General features: G+C 40.4%; 1 protein-coding gene across 1 annotated transcript; it reads left to right on the forward strand.

Moving 5' to 3' along the window:
* The first annotated feature begins 69 nt into the window (after window positions 1-69).
* On the forward strand, window positions 70-10625 carry TRMU (tRNA mitochondrial 2-thiouridylase). The gene is made up of 11 exons (XM_068189741.1): window positions 70-182; window positions 667-832; window positions 2974-3080; window positions 3630-3752; window positions 4841-5013; window positions 5966-6019; window positions 6539-6605; window positions 7422-7522; window positions 8549-8693; window positions 8930-9012; window positions 10191-10625. The coding sequence occupies exons 1-11, from the start codon at window positions 95-97 to the stop codon at window positions 10335-10337; spliced, it is 1254 nt and encodes a 417-aa protein (XP_068045842.1). The 5' UTR covers window positions 70-94; the 3' UTR covers window positions 10338-10625.
* The last annotated feature ends 2429 nt before the right edge of the window (window positions 10626-13054 follow it).

The raw sequence follows: 13054 nt of genomic DNA on the forward strand, positions 1-13054 counted from the left end.
GCCTCCCCCGCTCCTCGTCCCGGAGCGTTCCCCGCGGCCGCCGCTGCCCGGCCCGGCGCGCAGGCGCGGGGCGGCGCAAGCGGCGGCGGGGGCCATGCTGGCGGCCCAGGCGCGCCGCGTGGCCTGCGCCGTGTCCGGCGGCGTGGACAGCGCCGTGGCCGCGCTGCTGCTGCGCCGCCGAGGTGCGGGGCCGGGGCTGGGGCCGGGGCGGCGGGAGCGGGGGCAGTGGGGTCCGGCCCCGCCCTGTGCCGTGCTGCGGGGCCTGCGCGTCGCCTCTCGGGCCCCGCGCAGCCGGGTCCGGCCGGCGCCTCTCCCGTTCTCGGCCGCCCCCTCGGGCCGGCGGAGCGGCCCCACGCCGGGCAGGGCAGCGCGGAGAGCCGGGCAGCGCGGGGGGACAGAGCGGCCGTAAGAGAGCGGGCGGGAGCTGTGACTTGGCGTCGCGTTAGGTTGCTGGAAGAGCTGGGATTAGCTATTACACAGAGAAAAAAAAAAAAACAAACCCAGCTATACAGCAAGTGTAGTGTAAAACGTAGCACAGGGCTACTCACATCTGTGGTGAGATGCAGATGGTAAATGGCTTACTAAAGCCATTCTTGAGAAACACAGGCTTTGTATCCAGGCTGCAAAAACTTAACTTTCTAAGTAGTTCTTACCTTCATTTCACAGGCTACCAGGTCACAGGTGTGTTTATGAAGAACTGGGACCCTCTGGATGAGCAGGGAACTTGCTCCCTTGACAGAGATTGTGAAGATGCTTACCGGGTGTGCCAGAAGCTTGATATCCCATTTCACCAGGTTTCCTACGTGAAGGAATACTGGAATGAAGTATTCAGGTAGAAACACATTTACCATAGCTGGTCTTTGAGTATATTATGGTACATAATAAACTGACGTATATGTGGTATTGTGTTACAAGGAAAAGTAAGAATGGACAGATAATGAGCAACTGCAATTCGTTGCAGTTTTATCAATGCTAAGATAAAGCCCTGAAGCCTGTTAAATATTGAGGAATTATTTTTTCTCTTGATTGTATTTAAGGTCCAAATTTATATTTTGCCTTTAATATGTTATTTTTTTTTAGTTAGTAAGAGATTTCTGCTTGTGTGAGTGTGTAGCAATTGCTTTGTTGCAGCTTATTTCTTCAGCTGCTGATGCCCTGACCCAACCTTACTGCAACTTGAAAAAAAAAATATTTAAAGTGGTACTGTTGTATATGTATGTAATTTACCCAGTGCATTTTGCACACGTGTGCTGAATCCAGTTAAGCACAAAATGATTATGACCTAGCCTTGCTTCTTTAAACTTAGAACAAATGAAACTGTTCTCTAAAGAGGGTGCTCAGATTTTCTGTGAATTTGTTGCACTTTAAGCAAAGTTCTACATAGGAAAAGCTGAGAGATTTTTGTGGAAGGTAGGACAAAAAAGGGCACGTTGGCATAACAGCATAATTTATCTTTATGCACTGGACATAAGTACATAAAAATCGTTCCCTGATCTTCATCATCCCCCTTTAAGTAGTGCTGTTTTTACCTTACATGAAACTGAGGAATAACCTGTTCATGCTACTTGTACTGCATGTTAAAATTACATCAAACTGAGCACCAAACTTTTAGACAGTCAGTGAAGAAAACAGCAAAACAGCTCTTTTCTGGGGAAGATAACTCCATTTTTCCCCTTTTGGTATGAGAGAATGAGTAAGTGCTACAAAACTTCTTGGAGTTTATTCGTACAGTGTTTCCTAAGATTCTGTTACAAGTGTCTTAGATTGTTTCAGAATCCTTTTTTCTTTACTGTCATCACTGATCTTAAATTTACTCCTCCTCTGGATCTCTCTTTAAAGGGTTATTCACCATAAAACACCTTTTATCACAAGAACTGTTCCAGGTCTTGTCTTTTCTATGGTTTATGCAAAGACTGCTTCAGTTCATTCTGTCAGAGAGAGATCCAGTAGACACCCTTCATTGCCCTTTCTCTGGTTCTGTGCTTTACTAGAAGCTCTGAGTTGGTGTGAGGGTGGCTTTGTGGTGACTCCTTTATTCTCCATAAGAATCAGGTGTGAGCCTGCAAGAGGGAGGCAGCTCTGGGCAGACCCAGGTGATTTAATTATTAGTATGAGTTGTTGAATTCATAACTTTTAAACAGGAGTTAGAGAAAATAAGAGGTATGTTGCTTTATTTCCTATTTTTAATGTAGTGTCACATGGTAAGGAAGAAGCAATTGATTCTGTTTCAGATGGAGAAAAGTAAAACCAAGTAATAGGATTGCTGTTGTTCTTTTAAATCCAGTCTGTGCCCTCAGTTGTTCTTGAGTGCAGGGGCTACTGACAACAACCTGACAAACAAAATGATGCAGTGATAAGGCCTTTTGATATCTCAGGGTAGTGTTGTATGCTGGTTTAATTTTATTAGTTATTATTTCAGCGTTTTCTAAGTAATTATGCAGCAGTGTAAAACTAAAACATAATTTCGAGAAACTTAGAATTTCTAGAAAGGGAAAAAAAAGGACAGGAAAAAGTCTCTAAGCCATGAGTGGCTGCTTGTGGTGACCTTATTACAGCTGAAGTTACTGTCTGTTCATCTGAGACACTCCTGGTGTGTACCACTGTATTGTCCCACTGAATAATTAAATAGGGCTGTTTAATTCTGAATGTAAGTATTCTGTGAGAGATGAGTAGGATGGGCACAGTGGACAGCCACATCTGCCCAGAGGGAATATTAATTTAATAAAGCAGGGTTACAAGATTGTAAGTGATAATTTGACCCTGTCCTCAGTGCACTTTGTAGAAAATCTTCCAAACATTGTTTTTTTGCACAGCAAAATCTAATGGATAATTTATTTCTGACATAAAATGTTTACGGTGACTGGGTCTTCTCTGGGACTGGGACTCAGCTTCTCATATTTGAACACTGTCCAGTTTCTGATAGTATTATCCATGTTAATGATTCTGATAGTCATTTGAGTCTTTATTTTACAGTGACCTCTTAAAAGAGTATGAATTGGGAAGGACGCCTAATCCCGATATTTTGTGTAACAAGCACATCAAATTCAACTACTTTCTGCATTATGCTATGGATAACCTTGGTAAGGTATTTTCAAGTGTGGTAGTACAGGGTGTGTGCCATGGAAATGCTTAAAGGAAACAAACTCTTTAAAAGGTGGAGAAATACATGAGTTGATGTGCATGCCTAACTCATTTCTCTTTAGTTGCGTGTCAATCATTGCAAAGTATTTGGTTTTAAGATTGCTTTAACATAAAGAATCATAGAATGGTTCAGGTTGGGAGGGACCTTTAAAGGTCATCTAGTCAAGCTCCCCTGCCCTGGGCAGGGACATCTTCCACTAGATTAGGTTGCTCATATGTAGGAACAGATTTATTTCAGGGACCTGACCATTAAGTTTTACATTCTTAGGTGGTCCTTAAAGTACAAAAGCACGAGTGCTAGCATGCTGGTGAATAGCTTGCATTATTTAAATAGCAGGAGTGCAATTATTGTCAGTATAAGACTTCTCTGTAGGTTTTCTTCTTTCATTGCTTTCTGCTTTTCTTACTGTATGTTTGCAATTGTGTTTTGAACTGTGATCTTTGAGTTTGTGCCTTTGTGTTATGTTTGGTTTTGCTTTCTTTACTAGGAGCAGATGCAATTGCTACTGGGCATTATGCCAGGACCTCACTGGAGGATGAGGAAGTATTTCAGCAGAAACATACTAAGAGACCACAGAGGCTTTTCAGAAACCGTTTTGAAGTTAGAAATAGTAAGTTGTTTCTTCATTATGTTTTGTCCTACATATGGAAGAGAAATTTAAACTATATTTGGTGTCATGGAATCAGGGATGTTTGTGACCTTACGCACAATGATTACTGATTAAACCCCAGCCTTTGTAGATGGTTGGTTGTGCTAATCAAGGATATTTACATTACTGAAAGTGACCCTGACTTGTCAAGCAATACATTTTCTTGTTTTAAGAGTCAGATAAATGTCTGATATATGGTGAGAAGCATGCTATACCCAAAGGGGAAAAAAATTGTAAACTAAAGCTATGCGAAGCTGCCACAGTGATGATTTTACATTAGAGATCCCCTGCTTTCATTTGTCCACCCCTGGACTTAAAGGGATTTATTTCTTTCTTTGTTTTAATTTTACCTCTGGAAAGTTGAAATGGCCCCAGCTGGACCCACTATCTATATATGACAGACTGTGGTTTGCAGATGTTGTGTGTTGTGATGAACTTCCTTGCCCCATGACTGAGATTTTGTATCACCACTTGTAACTGCACTATTGGCCTATAGTTTGTGTCAAGAGTCAAGAAACACATAAGTAATGTTTGGACAACAGCAGAGCTATTAATTTTGAAGACAGGGGGCAGAACGTGATTGATAAACTACCAATTTTATTTCATTCGGGTAATCAGGAGATTTCATCTATTTTAAAGAAAAAGGTCAAACTCTCATCTCTGAGCATTGGTAATAACTCCACAGATTGCTCAAATCATTGATTTCTAGTAGGGTGATTTCAGGGCAAAACAGTGTTTTTCTGAAGAACTGAAGGTATTTGAATCTTCATTCTCTCTTTCACAGGAAATGTGAAAGTTGTTTTTGTTTTTTGTATTGTCGATGTCTTTGCCAGTGATACATGCACTGTTGAAATAGATGAGGCAGTGAAAGTCTTTGTGGGATTCTGTGTAGTACAAAATCTTCTAGATCTTTTTAGCAATGAGAAAATATCCAAATGTTTTTGTTAACATGTACTTGAAAATAATCAGAAATATTGGTTGTCAAACAAAATCAATTGGAACTATTAATAGTAGTTATGTTGAGTTGCTTTATGTGTTTCACTTTGCAGCTGTGAAACTCCTTCAAGGGGCTGACCTCTTTAAGGACCAGACCTTCTTTCTAAGTCAGATTTCACAGGATGCTTTGAGGAAAACCATCTTTCCTTTAGGGGATTTAACAAAAAGTTTCGTAAAGAAGATAGCAGCAGAGCATGACCTTCATCATGTGCTAAAGAAAAAAGAGGCATGGTAACACTTAACACTCTTTTGATTTGTATTTCTCTCTAAAACAACTTTCTTGAACATTTTGAACTTTAACCTGTGACAACCCATCCGTTTCTGATGGAAAAGATTATTATAATAGGTTGGGAAGCATTCTTCATAGCTGGCTACTTCCTTAAAAGTACTTTTAGGAGCTTGAGGTTAGTTGTGTATTTTAGCTTGCAGGTATTTTGTCTGCTGCTGTATCTCAGAAGAATTAAGATGAAGGTGAATGTGTAGAATGTTATGAGCCTAAAGGAAAACATCCTCTATCACAGCAAGGGAGAAGCTTTTGTTCTTTATTCTCCATAGCTTTTAAGAGCTTCCTCACTTTAAATGATTTCTCAGTATGTCTTCAGAAATTGGATCATACTGTTTGTCTACATTTACTTTAAAAAAAAAATAGTTGTGTTTCTCTGAGAGCTAAGACTTCATGAGTTGATCTTAAAAACTGTAATGCAGGCAGTAGTTATGTTGCTGATGCTGCCTTGATTGCTTTTCATGCTTGTTATTCAGCCTCAGTAAATGAGGGTTTGCAGAATGTCAGCAGTAACTGGAAGGAAGAGAAAAGCCTATTTGGTTCTGAAAGTGTTTTTTTCCAAGAGATGGACCATCATTGTATCATTTTGTTACTTTTGTACTTTAATATGAAAGAGATGTCTGCTTTTAATATACATACAACTTAGCAAGGTTAATGTATTTATTGAACAGATGTTCTAGTTCCTATCATCCCTCTTACTTCTGTGCTTACAGCTCTCACTGATTCTGTATAGAATTCATTTACCTGTGTTGCAGCAGATGTGGATTTGTTTATGAGATGCCTAGGATGGTTTGGGATACATGGGAGGGAAAAAAATCTTGGACAGATTATTAATAGACGTTATTTCAAATGTTTTTCTCTGCTTTTTGGTATTCAACCCATATTTCTTTTTCAGAGTATGGGGGTCTGTTTCATTGGTGAAAGAAACTTTGAAAATTTTCTTCTTGAGGTAAGCAACCCTAAATCTCTGACAATCTTTGTTTCACTCTGCTGTTCAGTTTTTAAAAGACTGTCTATAGAAAAATCTCTAGCTGCTTCTGGCCCACTGTAAGTAGCAATGTCCCACCTCCCTTTGCCTAGTTAGAAGCTGAAATCCACAACCTGTAGGAGGTGTCTTGCCCCTCTACTAGCTGTCACTCATTTTCTGGAGCAAAAGAAGTGAACATGCACTCCTGTGCCTGCCAGGCTCTGACAAATGGTTGGAATGTAAGAGAGACAAAGTGCTGGATCCTGCTGTCTCCTGACATACGTGAGGATAGGGGAAGTGAAGCCTAGAATTACTGCTCATAGGGACTGCCCTTCCTGCTTTTCTCTGAGAGCGGCACCAAGGAGTCAGTAAGCTGCTTGGGCAGAGTTTGCTTCTTGAAGAGTTTTTTTTTCAGCTTTGAGAGAGTGTAGTGAGAGAATCTGAAATATCTGATGAGATTTTCTTGGGCTGTCTTGTGACTTACCTCTTCCTTTTTGTTAGTATTTGGAACCTCAACCAGGTAACTTTGTTTCCATTGAAGATAAGAAGGTGATGGGAAGACACAAAGGTAATTGGCTAACCTACCTTAATAACTTACTTTTAGATAAATGGAACAATACCACTTATATTTGGAGGGACAAATTTTTGGGAAAATCCACAGGACTCTACAGGTTTTACCCAGTTTGTTAAACAGTGGAAAATTTGCTGTATACAATAGTGGAGCCTTGAACTACAGTTGATTCTTGGTTATTTGTTCCATATTACAAGAAAGCAAATAATTATTAGGGTTACCCTGTTGATACTAAGTACTTGTTATTTTAATACCAAGAGACCATTGTTCACTTAATTCCTTCAAAATGACTGTGCTTCAGGTCCATATTCTTTAGTACCTAAGCTTTGTAGAAGAAAATGCACCTCAGTGATGCACAGGAGGACCTCATCAAACATGGCCACCTTAACTTTTCCTTTTCTCCTGTGTGTTCTTCCTTTGCTGTCCTCAGTTCAAGCTGCCAGAACTGAATTCCTCTCCCAAGTAATTTTTGGTAATAAGATGTTATACTGGTACATAAAAGTAAAGGAGACTGGTGAGACTGAATGCTAGATAATCCACAAATTGAAACTGAAATAAATAAATAAATGTATTTTACAAGACCTGAGAATGCCACAGTTGAAATGGATTAATTTGTAATCTTTAGTTTGCATTTCAGGTACAGATGAAATTTCAAGTAGATGTTAGTTTAGCTTGTAGCTGGCCCTCTTCTCTAAGACACCTTGGTTTGTTATTCTTTGTTTAGTGGTAAAGTTTTGGGGAAATTATTTTAATGTGTTCTGAAAGTAAAAGATGAAAAGTTGCTAGCAGCATTCCATTTTCATATTTCTTTAGGTTGGTTCCTCTTTACAATAGGCCAGAGGGCTCGGCTGGCAGGCCTCAAGGATGCTTGGTTTGTTGTAGACAAAGATGTCAGCACTGGAGATGTCTTTGTGGTGAGTTAATTAACACTTGGTTTGCAAATGACTGATGCATGCATTTTGTTACTGCTGCTGTATGGAACGTGAGCCTAAGCTGGGCAGAATTCTTGGCGTTCCTCTTGGGGGAAACAAGAACCGACTAGCATAGCATCAGCAGATGTGAAACGTGTTTTTCAAACAGGCTTTTTACGAGCACCAAATTGTTTTAGATTTTGGCATAGAGCTTTTCCAAGCAAAGAGCAAATGCTGAAAAGAATCAGCCAATCTCTGAACTCTCATTTTCTACTCTAAAGCATGAGGGTTTTATCTTAGTTATTATGATGTGGTTTATAAAATGTGTATTACCTTGGTTTATGATATATTGCTGCTTTGTTTTTCTAGTAAAAAAATGAGGAGAAAGTGACACAGTTTTATAATTTTGAAAACTGAGGCAGAACATATATAAGTAATAAATAATTGGTATGTTAATGGCTAACCATATGAGGTGATGCAGAGTTCTGCAGCTTGTTAGCATTGATAATATTTCTTCCTGTTCATGCAGTTGTTATGCTTCCTGGATACTGATGTGATTATAATGCTACTTGTTGATGTGCCAGTGCAGGGGACTGCAAAAATCAATCAAATGAGAATTGAGAAGAAACAGAGAGGAGCACTAAGAAAAAATTCTATGTCCTGAAGTGAGTTTGTCAAAGGCAATGCCTTTCCTGGGGAGGTGTTCATTTGGGAAGTTGGAGAAGAAGAAGGTAGCATCTTGTTGAGATAGGATAAAGAAGGTCAGATTTCTGAACCCAGCCTGAAGAAGGCAGAAATACAATTGGAGGGAAAAGCATACAGGAAGAGAGACATGGTACTGAGGATTAGAAGACTGACAAATCATTCAGGCTTGCTTTAGCTTAATTTAAATGCTAATAAGTGTTTGCTTTCTTGCTCATATTGCCTTCATTTTGCTATGGCTTGATGCTTCTTCTGCATTTCATGCTTCACTTTACAAGTTACATGCTTGTTGGCAACAACGTCAGCAATAAATAAACGTGTTTTAAGGCACCATCAACAGATCACCCTGCTCTGTACAGAGACCTCCTGCGGACAAACCGAGTGCACTGGATAGCAGAGGAACCTCCGGCAGAGCTGGTTAGAGAGAAGATGATGGAATGTCATTTCAGATTTCGGCACCAGATGGCACTGGGTAGTCAAACCTTGTTTTTCTTTTGTCTTACTCAGTTTGTGAAACTCTGGTAGTGTGTTCCTGTAGTTCTGCAGTAATAGTGGATAGGTTTTGGCTTGGCCTTCCTGACCCTGCAGTGTCTTAAAAAACAATTCTCTACGGTAGTATCTTGACTTAGATCTCTTTAGCCTTGGTTTTCCTTCTTCAACCTGAACATAATTGTTAACTGTCAGATGTCTGATCATTTTCTGCTCTAGTGCCTTGTGTCCTGACTCTAAACCAGGATGGGAGTGTGTGGGTAACACTAGTGAAGCCAGCAAGAGCTATCACACCTGGACAGGTAAGTTATTAGAAGTAGTTTTCCTTCCATTTTTGTGTTATAACTTACCTGGCTAGTAAAACAGAGTATCCTTTTTATTAGCTGGAGCAAAGTAATTAATTTATTTGCACGTGAGAGTGGTTAGATCTATTTTGACTATTTATCCACTATTTTAAGGGAAATTGTTTCTAGACTTAAATGATCTGTTGTTATTTGTATGGTCTAAGAAACTTGCTTACAGCATTTAGAAATACATGGAAGCATCTCTGGTAATCAGTTGTATATGCAGAAATTGAAGCTGTTGTTGTTTGCAAGAAATAGATTTTAAAAGGCATTAATTTGGTAATTCCCTGCTTAATATGAGTTTAGTGTTCAAACCTGTTTAGTGAGACTTTGGTGAATTCCAGAGCTGAGAAGAGGTGCTGTGCATAAAAGGGATGCCGTTTAACGCTGCCGATATAAAGATACTCCATCACATTCCGGCACACTGGCTCTCAAGCATTCCCTGCATCCCTTCTCCCAGCACACATTCTACCCACCCTCCCCGATACTTGGGGGCTTGTGGGGCACATCAGGAGGGAAATTATCTAAGAGCTGTTTGTAGTCAGGCAAGCTGAGAAGAATCCAGCTAGAGCTTGTGAGAGGCATGAGAAGCCCCTGAGTGCAGGAGCTGCTGAGCCTGTAGCCAGGCTCTGAACTGACAGGTAGTGAGACAAGGCAGGAGGTCTGGGCTCCCCTCTGCTGCAGGAACCTGCTGAGCACTTCAGGGAGCTCCAGTTGCTTCTTTGCAGATGGTCTGCTGCCATAGTCCTTAGTCCCCTTCTTGTTTTGACAAGTGCCACTGCAGGCTGGGCACAGTTTTCTGGGGAAGGTCCAGTGAAGATGCAGATGTCATCCCCTTTGGAAAGGAAACTTTCCAGCACAATCCACTCTGCCTCAGTAACTGAAGAGTTTTGAGATAGCCTTGTAGAAGTTAATGATGAAATTTTCACCAACATGTTTATAAATTTGCACTCATATGAGCCTGCAAATCCTCTGTAATTTGGGGATTTTTGTTTGTTTTGTTTTGTTTTTTTTTTTTAAGATTTAGACAGAACAGTTAAAAATTGCTCACTGTCCAGCAGGTCTTGCACAGCCTGCAGTTGCTCACCATGGTTTTTGCAGCTGCTAAAAAGACTCTCACTGTGTTTATCTCCTAGTTTGCTGTGTTCTACAAGGGAGATGAGTGCCTGGGCAGTGGGAAGATCCTGAGGATGGGCCCATCAGTGTATACCTTGCAACAGGGCAAAAATCGAGAGGAGAGTCCAAAGAAAGAAGAGGTTGACAAAATAGAACCAGCAACATAACACCTGGGATTGTTTATTGAAGGACTTTGGAGAATTTGCTGCTTGAGAACAATAAAACTATAATAAATGTGGTTCTTAAGGCCAGTTAACCAGAGAGTCCCAGTTCTTGACTGTTAGCACTGAAGGAGTTTAAAGCCAGTCTGGTGCAATTTTGCTGGACTGTACGGTGCTGTTTATATTAATATGTATCAAGGGATGTCCTAAGGTGTTCTGTAATAGCACATACAAGAATTTTAATACAAAAATCACAGCTGAAATAATAAATCTATCTCTTATATGTAAGTGAAATGCTTTTTTCCCCCTTATTTAAAGGTACCTGTCCTTAGTAAAGTACATATGTTATTTTACACTAAATGTATGTTTGTGCTTTGAACTCTGGAAGAGGAATGAATGATGTTTAAGTTCAGTATATGGAATGAACTCCAGGCAACAGATACTTATTTTTCATTTTGCATAGTTTTATAAAAAATGCTTTGGCTTCTTAAACTGTATTAAGTAGTCACTTCAGATGTTTACATAAAACAGAGTTACAAATCTTAGGGGATTAACAGTCTTGAATGTTAAATATTTGTTTTCACACAACTGACTAATTTTCTGTTAACTTTTGAGTTCTGAGGCTGTTTGTTTTGTTTCCTGGAGAAGAGAATGCATTATTTTGCTTGAAAAAATGCAAATTCACAGGAATTTCCTTATTGTGGATCAAGCTTAATATAGACCTGCTAATGATGGGATCTTGTCTCAAAATGGAGTGCTCTTAGGGAGAGCTGAATACTTCATCCAAATTAAATAGGTTTATAAGGACTGGGTGCATATTGAGGACACCCCAAGCTTATAGTAAAACTTCATTGCAGCAAGTTAGCAAAAATGAATTCCTGTCTTTCAGCATGGTAGTAGAACGTTCCTGAAGTACAGTTATACAGGAGCAGGACTTCCTGGTGGTGTAGAATTTTGAGATTTTAACTGGCAGTGAGATCCCAGGTTTGCTGAGAGCTGCTGAGCCAGTGCCTCACAGCCAGAAATGTTAACCATGTCCTGCTTGTAGCACAGCTGGCACTGGATGCAATGAATGTCTGCTACAGAACCTGCAGAACAGAGGCTTTTTAATATATTCTCTGCTTCCCTCTTTTTGTTTAAGCATCCTTAACACTGGACACAACAGTAAGCCAGGGTGGCTAATACAGAAAATTCAGGAGCTAACATTGTGGAAACCTCTCCAGTAATTTCTCTATTCACTTTATAGGCTCAGAGGACTTTGGTTTTTATCATCAGAAGTGAACCATATGGTTCTGCTGAAGAATCCTCATCTGAGGTAGAGGTGAATATGGACAATGTTTGATTAGTACAGACTCATTGTCTGAGAAGGGTGAAGGCTGCAGCTCAGCCTCTTGCCATGGTGACAAGCAAAGCCCTCTGACATGATGAAGTGATTGCTGCTCTTGCTCCCAATGAACCTCACCACACTGCTGCGAGCTAGGAGTTAGTGGGCATTTGTGAAATCCAAATTGCAAACAGCTTCTTGCATGGGATGCTTCTTCACAAGAGGCTGCACGTGTGCAGCAACACCACACTTGCATGTTTAAACCAGCATTTCCAAACAGCTTGGAAACAGGGAGGTAAAGGAGTGAGGTGAGAGCAGAGGTTGGTGCTGGGGTTAGGCAGCCGTGTGCCCTACAAGGGATCATCACTGACACCATTACTCACACAGCCTTTGCCAAAGCTGGAATTTGGCCAAGATTAAGCTTGAATGGGGTAGGAGCAGTCTGGCAGGTCAATTTCCTGTTTCATATCTATTGCAGAAGATAAGCATCAACGTGCTTTTTAAAATTCATTGACTTGTCATTTCTTTTGGTCATTTCTTCTGCCACTTTGGGCAACAAATTGCAAGCAGGTGATTTCACTTTCAAGTTGTCATTAAGCTTTTGAGGTCTTGAAATATTTGGTTTTAAGGACTCACATGCATAACTATTTAGAAAATAACTTTTTCCTCCCAAAATAGAAAATGTGATGATTAGGATCATGTAACTGAAAAACCACAAGTCGTGTCAGCTAAGGCTGGGTCCAAATTGAAATCTCTGTTGTGCCCTGTGAATATATTTGAAGCCTGTGTTTCTGAATGTATAATGGCTGAAAGATTGCACTCCAAGTGCAGTTTTATTCCAGAAGGGCTTTTGTAAAACCTGACTTAATTGCACTCCTGGTTTTGCTCCATCTTGGGAGTGTTCCTGCCCCAGCTGGTGCTGGAGGACAGAAGTGTCCCCATGCAAGGGGAGCAGGGCTGTCCTATGATTCTGTCTTCACCTGGTTAGGATCTTTGGAACATTGAGATGTTGCACAGGTGTGGTGATGCATTTCATTTGCACTATGGCAGTGCAGTATACAATCCAGCAGTAAATGCATTGGCTCTTGGTGTTTGCATTGACTTTTTGGGCTGAGAGAAGCTGTCATCCTCCCATTTCAAAACTGCACATTCACTCTCTTTAGCTGCTTTCTCTCTTTAGCTGCAAACCACAGAGAACAAAGGTGCTGTTGTTTTTATAAAACTTTATCCTTTTTAGAGTAGGTCTATATTTTTAGCATACTTACAAGCAAAAAAAAAAAACCCCAAGTTTTGGATGCAGCATTAAAATTTGTACCTTTATGTATGTGAATATGGAATCCAGCCCCTATGGACAAGGCTGAGCTCTCCCTGGAAGATGGGAGATGAGTGTGTGCAGCTT

Source organism: Anomalospiza imberbis, chromosome 5, assembly GCF_031753505.1.
Source record: "Anomalospiza imberbis isolate Cuckoo-Finch-1a 21T00152 chromosome 5, ASM3175350v1, whole genome shotgun sequence".
NCBI classification, from domain to species: Eukaryota; Metazoa; Chordata; class Aves; order Passeriformes; family Viduidae; genus Anomalospiza; species Anomalospiza imberbis.

Excerpts from the sequence above, each read along its gene's own strand:
- TRMU (XM_068189741.1), top strand. The coding sequence starts at position 95 with ATGCTGGCGGCCCAGGCGCGCCGCGTGGCCTGCGCCGTGTCCGGCGGC. Across the intron at positions 183-666 it reads GCTGCTGCTGCGCCGCCGAG|GCTACCAGGTCACAGGTGTG; the intron begins GTGCGGGGCCGG and ends TTCATTTCACAG. Across the intron at positions 5,014-5,965 it reads ATGTGCTAAAGAAAAAAGAG|AGTATGGGGGTCTGTTTCAT; the intron begins GCATGGTAACAC and ends TTTCTTTTTCAG.